Source organism: Acomys russatus, unplaced genomic scaffold, assembly GCF_903995435.1.
Source record: "Acomys russatus unplaced genomic scaffold, mAcoRus1.1, whole genome shotgun sequence".
In the NCBI taxonomy this organism is placed as follows: Eukaryota; Metazoa; Chordata; class Mammalia; order Rodentia; family Muridae; genus Acomys; species Acomys russatus.
The window spans coordinates 21,217-30,781 of NW_026131766.1; the positions used below are offsets into that span (position 1 = coordinate 21,217).

General features: G+C 41.9%; 1 gene segment (V, D, J or C); it reads left to right on the forward strand.

The window, feature by feature from the left end:
• Positions 1-1,300: 1,300 nt before the first annotated feature.
• LOC127186455 (immunoglobulin heavy variable 2-5-like) lies at positions 1,301-1,777 on the forward strand. The segment is given in 2 exon segments: positions 1,301-1,346; positions 1,433-1,777. Coding segments are annotated over 2 exon segments (366 nt in total).
• The last annotated feature ends 7,788 nt before the right edge of the window (positions 1,778-9,565 follow it).

The following is a 9,565-nucleotide window of genomic DNA, read 5'->3' on the forward strand; positions in this document are numbered from 1 at the left end:
TATCCTGAGGAGCTGAGGAACTTTGGAGCCAGAGCTCAGCTCCTTCTTCTCTTCTGGACTTCTTGTCTTCTTAAGAGAGCCACATCAGGCAGTAATCTCTTAAAAGAGACTTATTGAAGGGATGAATCCAGGTGGATGTCTCTGCTCCTAGGTGAAGACAGCAGAGAACTGGACAAACACAGCCTTTATATAGGATTTTTTAAGAGGCGGAGCTTTTTAGAGCAGAGAATTCCAGAGTGAGAATTAGTGGCATTTCAAGTCCTGAGCTTTGGGGAAGAATAGATATTGGTGGGTTTTTTTTTTTCAGGCTTTTCAACTAAACTTAGCATAAGTGTGGGAGTAGTCCAACAAAGGGGCTGGAGGTGGGCATTGTAACAGTCAGAGGCTGGAACTGCTAGTTTAATAGCTAGAGAGGTATGGGGGAGATGCCTGTTAACTCATGCTCTAAGAGCTTTACACAGACTTGGGCTCTAAGGTAAAGAAAACACTTTCCCTTAACTAAACTATGAATCTACACTAAGGGTTCAGACTTCTAGTTAAGTCTCTGCCTGTCAGAGTCAGACCACATAAAGCTCCCTGGGTTGGAGGCATGGCTAGTTTATACATTGTTGCCACAAAGATGGCACTGCTGGAGCTCACAGACTAGCTCCAGGTAAACAGGCCTTCCTACCCCTGAGTTCCATGTCAGCAGCATCCATAACTCAGGCCTCAGTTGCTGCTGCTTTCTCCATAGCTTCAGCTTTTGTGTTACTCCAGACATCTGATATTAAGTCACAGGGCTCTGTAGATTTATCCTCAGAATCCCTAGAGTCCTGAGGTGTTGCTGTCCAGAAGTGTAGAGAGGCCTACAGCACAGCCTGAATATCAAAGCACCCTCTTCTTGGACCACATGGTGAGCCAACCAGGAGAACTGAAGAACTAAAAAGGGGAACCCAGGAAAAGATGCAGAGGGAGCCCTAGGGAAAAAATTGCAACAGCCAGGCCTGGCTTCTGGAGCTCCTCACCAGGGGCCACCAGGATGCTTTCCTGCAAGGTATACAGTTTACAAAGTACGCAAATTAAACTAAGGCAGTTTGTAAGGAAAGGCTTTCCCTGCACTGCATAGCCAACAATGAGAGCAGAGGTGAGCTTTCCTGAGGGCTCCTGTGGTTCCAATCACAGACTGACTTCTCCTGAGTCCTAAAACTGAAGCCCACCATCAGAACCAACACCTGTTGAGGAAATGCAAATCTCTCCTGGCTCCACCCAACACTGGGTTGAAAAGCCAAAGCTGGACCAGGGTACTCAGTGGTGTGCAGCCATGGACAGGCTAACTTCCTCATTCCTGCTGCTGCTTGTGCCTGCATGTAAGTGCCAAGGCTTTCTAAGGAAGGGCCTTCCATATCTTCACCCTATTCCAACCTTACCTTCTGATTTTTCTTTTTCTCCACAGATGTCCTGTCCCAGGTTACTCTGAAAGAGTCTGGCCCCGGGCTTTTGCAGCCCTCCCAGACCCTGAGTCTGACCTGTACTTTCTCTGGGTTTTCACTGAGCACTTCTGGTATAGGTGTGGGCTGGATCCGCCAGCCCTCAGGGAAGGGTCTGGAGTGGCTGGCACATATTTGGTGGGATGATGATAAGTACTACAACCCATCCCTGAAGAGCCGGCTCACAATCTCCAAGGACACCTCCAAAAACCAGGTATTCCTCAAGATCACCAGTGTGGACACTGCAGACACTGCCACCTACTACTGTGCTCGGAGAGCACATTGACACAGCCTCAGGTAGCAGCTGTACAGTATTTCAGGCTCATTCTCAGCTCTGTGCCTTCCTTCTACAATGAAGGAGGTTGGGAGGGGGCACACATTTCCTGCTAGCCTGTGGGGTTTCCTCTTCACTCTGCACTTCAGAGCAATGATTTCCTGTTATGCAACTGAGGCCTCCTCTAAGTTAGCACAATAGGGGCCATCCATGTTTATTTTTATAAAGATGAAACATGTCTGTTACCTAAGCCAGGTTGTTGAGTGCTCTGATTCTACTCAGTATTTTGTCTCAAATTTCCAAAGCAGAAGATACAAATTATTTTAATGATCCAGTACAGCAAACAACTGGATTGGGAGAGATGGGCATTACTGGAGAAGTAGCAGTGGACAATGCTACTCCTGGGAATCTCTGAAGTATCTCAGGTTATTTGACAAGGCCAGTGGTTGTTCTTCATAAATGCTGGTAACACCCTATTGCTCCAGATAACACTTAGACATCTCACTGAATTTGGAGATGTTGAGTTAGTGGCTAAATAGTGGTTTTACCACTACTGGTTAGCATTCATAACACTGGGCAGTACTCTGCATGCTTTCATAGGAGAACATTAATAACTAACATAGCTACCAACTCTGTCACCTATAATGATGACTTGTGAGATAGGCTCGTGCATTTGTGCCACAAACATGGGGGTAATCAATCATTCTCTTATTGATTGCGAGTTCACTCCATGAGGTGGAAGCCATGCCTCACTGCTATGATGGCTCAGAACCTGAGACTGGATAGGCTATGGCCCTTGAGGAGAAACCTAGATGCTATTGTTCTGCTGAAGGAACATAGCAATAAAATGATTCCTAATGACATAACTACTTATAAACCATGCCTCATCTATCCATTGTTAGAACAGCTTTTGTAGGTAGAAGGTAACATAGGGAAACAAAAATCAACAATGTGTAGAGTGAAGGACACTGTAACATTCACTCCTATATTGGTTGTCTTCATCAAACCTTCCCCTGAGCACTAAGGGACTGATGCAAAAAAGGAGTTGGAAAGTTTGTAAGCACCAGAGGTGATGGATGACTTCATGGAAGCATTCTCCACAAAACACATCAGGACTGATGCACCTGTGAACTCACAGATACTGTGGAAGCAAACACAAAACTTGCACAGGTCCAAGCCAAGTGGGACCCCAGTGCTGAGAGTGAGAAAGGGATACCTGCTCTTGCCCCTAACAAAGAAGCTAACTTCAATTGGTACCCAACTGCAAAGGAAAACTTAGTTTTCTCCCATGGAGTCTCACTGGCTATATGATCCACATTTTAGGGTAGACACCATGCCCAGCAGCAACAGAAAACGGACATATGGAGAAGTTGAAGAGTTTTTCATTCATGTTAATTTCTTTAGGCATTTCTCTTAGTATTTTTTGATCTTCAATTTTGGGTTCTTGTGAGATTGTGTGTGTTTGTGTGTGAGAGAGAGAAAGAAAGAGAGAAAGAGAGACAGAGAGAGACAGAGAGAGACAGAGAGACAGAGAGAGACACAGAGAGAGAGATAGGATGATACAGGTAGAGACAGAGAGGAAGAGGGAAGGAGAAGATGTTTCTTAGTTAAAGACTGAGAGAAATAAAAGGAGTGGAGTTGGGTTAGCAGCAGCTGAGAGGGATAGTACAGAAGGTGCACAGGAAATCAGAATATATTGCTGTAAAACAAAATTTTCACTACGGAAAAATTAAGTAAAACACATGGAAGCCTGTGCCTCCCACCCCAAACATAGCTCCAACCTTGTATTTTTAATTTCACTCAATAAATCTGGACACTGGAAAAAGAAAATACATTTATTTATGATTATGAGATGTCAATTTACAAACTGGCTTGAAAGCACCCAACAATTTTTGGTCTGTTGCCTATTGCAGTATTAATTCTGTCTCTTGTCCCCTTTGTCTCCCTGATCTGACAATAATCAGTCAGGATCTATGCCACATTCTACATGTTTCACTGCTCAGACATTTTCTCAGAACATGTGCAGAGTCATCATAGGAAAGTGCTTCCGTCCAGATGTCTTCAGGCACAGACACAGTCACACAATTCACTGCTATTAACAACACAGAAGACAGTTCAGTTTCCATCAGCTTATTGCTCACTGTCCTACATGACATCATCAGGACAGTCTTTAAGGCCGTTTCTGTGCTGTGATTCTGGTGTCTTTCCCTTTCCCCTTTAAGATTCATACTCTTCCTATGGTTGGTCCATTTTTATTTCCTCAAAGTACAGGTTTTACTAATTAGCCTTTCTTGGAAATACAGGCTTGTTTCACATCAAGATCAAAACTGTTCAACTTCTAAGAATCACTCAGGTCCTTACGTGCTTTAACATTTTAGTCATTTATATCAACAATCTCACTTTCCTCTACATTTAATGTCTGCTTATTTTATTGAGTCTATAATACAATTCAGGGAGTTAAACTGTGATTTGAGTGAATTTTCACTAGTTGACAAGAACAAGGATGTTTGTCATTCTCAGATGACAGTGCATCATAATAACATTAGCATAAAGGGGTTTGAAATTCCCTTCCATGATGACTTTCATCTCAGGAGGAGGTGGAGCTGCCATGACCATAGCCACTTCCTCAAAGTCCCATCTTTAACACTGAAAATTTTAAATAAATGTCATATGGAGTGTGTGTGTGTGTGTGTGTGTGTGTGTGTGTGTGTGTGTGTGTGTGTATGACTGTTGTTTATGTTGTTGTGCCTTAATCACAAGACCCCCAAAAGACCACCAGGACTCAACATCGATGCAGTACACACAGGTCCTTTATTACGAGCTTGAGCTAGGACTACAAACCTTCCTGACACAGCAGGGTAGGACAGTGGCCCCGAGATTCAAGGGTAATGGATTTGTAAAGGAAAACACTGTAAGTGGGGGTTGTGGGTCACAGGGATGTTGACCTTCAGGAGGCTACATCAAATGGAGGAGGTTTAATCTCAGAAGAACATTGGTGTTGGTTATGTCTAATTGGCCTTGTGTGAGTTTCTGGAAACTGTTAGCAGGTGGTGTTTATGTGGTAGTTTTTCGTTAATTTCTATTCACATTAGCTAAGTGTTTTTTATATTTATTTACTTTGCCTCCTGATCCTCTTCACCTTACTACTCTCCACACTGTCCCATACTCCCTCACTCTCCCCCATATCCTTCCTACTTGCCAAAAAAGAGGAGTGCCACAACCCACCACAGCCTGTCGTGTTGCATCAGGACTGAGAATATTAGCTTACACTGAGGCTAGGCAAGAAAGCCATGCCAAAGGATGCCTGATTTGAATCAGCAACACAATCTATGTTGGAAGCAGCCTCTGCTCTTTTTACTAGGGGACCCACATGAAGACTAAACTGACCATTTGTTACATATGTGTAGGGGACCAAGATCCAATCGATGCATGATGCCTGTTTGGTGCTACAGTCTCCACAAGCCTCCCTTGAGCGCATGTTATTTGACTTTGTTGGTATTCTTGTGGAGTTCTTATTCCATCCAGGTCTTTCTATCCTCCCCACTCCTTCCCAATGGATCCATGTGGTCTGCTGATGCCTTTGAACTACTTACAGTTGAGTTTTGTGCAGTGTAATAAATATGGACTTATCTACATTTTCTTCATAAAGACATCCATTTAAACTAGCACCATTTCTTGAAGATGATTCTGCCCCATTGTATGTTTTTTTTTTTTGCTTCTTTGTAAAAAATCAAGCGACCTTAGATGTGTGCATTTATTACTGCACCCTTAATTTAATTCCATTGATTAAGCAGTTTGTTTCTATGCCAGTCCATGCAATCTTATTACTGTTGCTCTGTAGTAAAACTGGAAATAAGGGATAGAGATACCTCCAGAAGCTCTTTTGGTGTATAGGATTGTTTTAGAAAATGTGGGCTTTTTTTGGTCTGTGCATATGAAGTTGAATATTGTTCTTTTAAGGTCTGTAGAGAATTTTGTTCCTATCTTAATGGGACTTGCATTAAATCTGTAGATTGTTTTTGGTAAAATGGCCATTTTTTATATGTTAATCCTCCCAATCCATGAGCATGGGAGAACTTTCAATCTTCTGATTTCTTCTTCAGTTCTTTCTTCAGAGAATAGAAGTTCTTGTCATACAGGTCTTTCAGTTTCCTAGGTACTTTGTATTATTTGTTTTTATGGTGAAGGGTGTTGTTTCTCTAATTTTTTTTTTTAGCATTTTGGGATTAGTATATAAGAGGTCTAGTGACTTTTTTTGAGTTAATATAAATCCAGCCATTTGGCTGAAGGTCTGTATCAAATGTAGGAGTTCTCTGGTAGAATTTTTGGCATCACTTATGTATACTGTCATTTGTTAATAGAGATCCTTTGATTTCTTCTTTTCCACTTTGTTTCCCCTTGATTTATATAGCTGTCTTATTACTTGAGATAGGATTTCAAGTACTACATTGGTGATACAGTGAGAGTGGGGAGCCTTGTCTTGTCCCTGGTTTTAGTGGAATTGCTTTTAGTTTCTTTCCATTTAATTTAATGTTGGCTGTAAACTTGTGTATATTGCTATTATTTTACTTAGGTATGTTCCTTGTATCCCTGAGCAATCTGAAACTTTTTTTCTTTTTTTTTATTAATTTATTCTTGTTACATCTCAATGTTTATCCCATCCCTTGTATCCTCCCATTTCTTGCCCCGCCCCCATTTTCCCATTATTCCCCTCCCCTATGACTGTTCCTGAGGGGGATTACCTCCCCCTATATATTCTCATAGAGTATCAAGTCTCTTCTTGGCTACCTGCTGTCCTTCCTCTGAGTGCCACCTGGTCTCCCCCTCCAGGGGACATGGTCAAATGTGAGGCACCAGAGTACGTGAGAAAGTCATATCCCACCTTCGACTCAATTGTGGAGACTGTTCTGACTATTGGGTAGATCTGGGTAGGGGATTAAAGTTTACCACCTGTATTGACCTTGGCTGGTGCCTTAGTTTGAGCGTGACCCCTGGGCCCAAATCTGCCTATCATAATGTTCTACTTGTAGGTTTCTAGGACCCTCTGGATCCTTCTACTTTGCCATTTTGTCATGCTTCTCTCATCTAGAGTCCCAATAGGATGTCCTCCCCTCTGTCCCAGTTTCTTGGTAAGTAAAGGCTTTCGTGGGACATGCCCTTTGGGCTAGTATGCAGATATAAGTGAGTATATACCATTTAAGTCTTTCTGCTTCTGGGTTAACTCACTCATTATGATAATATCTAGCTCAATCCATTTATCCACAAATTTCGGGAATTTTTTGTTTTTAATAGCTGAGTAGTATTCCATAGTGTATATGTAACACAGTTTTTTTTTTATCCATTCTTCTACTGAGGGACACTTAGGATGTTTCCATGGTCTGGCTATTATGAATAAGGCTCCTATGAACATGGTTGAGCAAATTTTCTTGTTGTGTGCTGGAGCATCTTCTGGGTATATTCTAATAAGTAGAGGAGCAGCTGAAGCAGATAAGGAAGTTGTTTAGTGAATGTATCCAAGCAGCCTCTGTGGATTTAATTGGCAACATCATTATGTTCACACACTGTGATGTTGTTGACACATTCCATTTCCATGCTACATCCCGAAAGAGTTTATTTGTTTAAAAGCATCCATATTGAGATCAACAATGTCCAAACCTGATGCATATGTTGACTGCATAGAAATACAAGTTCATGACATACTTATAAATACTTATTAAGGATGTTGGAGCTTCAGGATTCGATCCTAAGCAATACAGAGAAAGTGTCCCAGGGTTTGCAGCTGTAAGAAGAGGTGCTCATAGTCCTGCTGATCATTGAATTGAGATGGACAGCATCCTCCAAATCTGTGAGTGAGTGTCTGGTAGAAACAGGGTTGTCAATGCACCTTCTCAGCATTGCAAATGTGTCTGAACCTGAGTGTTGTCCTTGAACATTTGAAGTGTGGTTCACATTAAGGAACATGGATATGGTGACTGGCTTCTCATTTGGGATGGAAGAGCTCTGTGTGTCTGGATGGGGTAGGATGTTCAATGCTCCTTCTCTTCATCAGAAATATGATTGACACTAAGGTGCTTCAGGTGTCTCTTGAAAAGTTGATGTGAGGTTCACATCAGTAACATGGATGTGGTGAATAGATTGTCAGTGTATTGGAAGAGCTCAGTGTGCATGTGTGCCATGACAGAGCTTGAATTTATTTCTTCAGATACCAGAACCTCACCATGCATTTACTAACAGAAAAACTCTACAGTTCTATCTAAAAAATTCATGTCTTTTTCTGAGAAACATTCTCCCTCTTGATTTCATAAATTAGTTGTGGTTGTAAATACAGTGGTGTCCACACAACCAAGGATACCACATTAGTACCCACATTTCCACAGTCTTTGTGCACACAGCATCACACCTTGGCATGGAGTTGGATCATCTCTACCTTGTGGCAACAGGTACAGAAAAGTGCATTCCAAGAAGCAGGGCTAAGGGGGAGCTAGAGAATGAAGAGATAATGGCATCCTCTCTATAGGTGTCACTCCTAGGTTCAGCTGCTGCAGTCTGGGGCTTCCCTGAAGAGTCCTGAAGCTTCAGGAAAGGTTGCCTGCAAGGATTTCCCAACAGTTAGTTTTCCATTTTCTATAATGGGACACTGGGTGAGGCAGAAGCCTGGGCATTGGATTGAATTGGTTGGATGGATACTCCCATGCACTGACAGAACAAACTCTGTAGAGAAATTTCAGGACTGATACAAACTGGATACACACAATGTCAAAAACAGACTATACTGTCTTTACCTATTTGACCTTTGTTGTTAATCTAGGATGATTCCATTCTCTAGCTGCTGAGAATAGAACATGAACAACATGCTGTGAATAAATATGGAATTTCAAGTGTCTCTATAATGTGTAGAGTCATTTGGGTATATGCTTTGAGGGCTGTAGTTTGGACGCAGAGTAGTTTTATTAATTAATTAATTAAACAGCTAATTAATTTTTTGGTGAATTCTCCAAACTGATTACCAGTGCTACTGCACTCCCTTCAAGGGTGAGAGAGGATCAGCCTTCATGACATCCATGTCATCACTTGTACTTTTGCTTCTTATCAGCTGACTGAGTTCAAGTTAGAACATTAGGATTCCTTTATCTGCCTTTCAACTGGCTAAGGAATCTGGTTGTAGGACACATAAAACCTATGTGATCTGTAAATTCTCCCTGGTGGGTAGGTTTACTAGTGCAGCCAGGTGCTGTGTAGCTTGAAGGACGAGCAAAGACATCAGTGATCTCATGCAGTACCAGGCCTTGCAGTCTACAACATCTCCCTTCAGGTAAGATGTACCCATTAGTGCCTGGTTGCTATACAACAACCAACTCCTTTCTAATTGAATTTTGGGCCTGATCCATAGGAAAGAGTTTGTTGTAGTAAACATGGCAAAAGTCCATGGATAGAGATGATGTAATCCCTGGTAGACCAGAGTGCTCATTGTCATGTTGTCAAACTGTCTTATAAATGTTTATGATCATACCCAGTATATTATTTCTGTTCTCAGCTCTCAGCATGCAGTGTGTATGAACTGATGTAGACATGCATAATGGTCAAGAGCTGAGAGTGATTGGCAGAGTACTCAATCACAGATGAGCCAATGATGACACCCTCTCATGCAAATATTATACATCTGAAAGAAAGGAGGGTATATGGAATGCGTTTCCTCAGATGATTAGGACTTGAACCTGAGCATCCTGCTGCCTGACCCAGGTGTTTGTACCTCCTTCTTCCTCTGCTGGATTATGGGTTTATCTAAGAAGGACCATATCATAAATATGCAAATTACTTGAGTCTA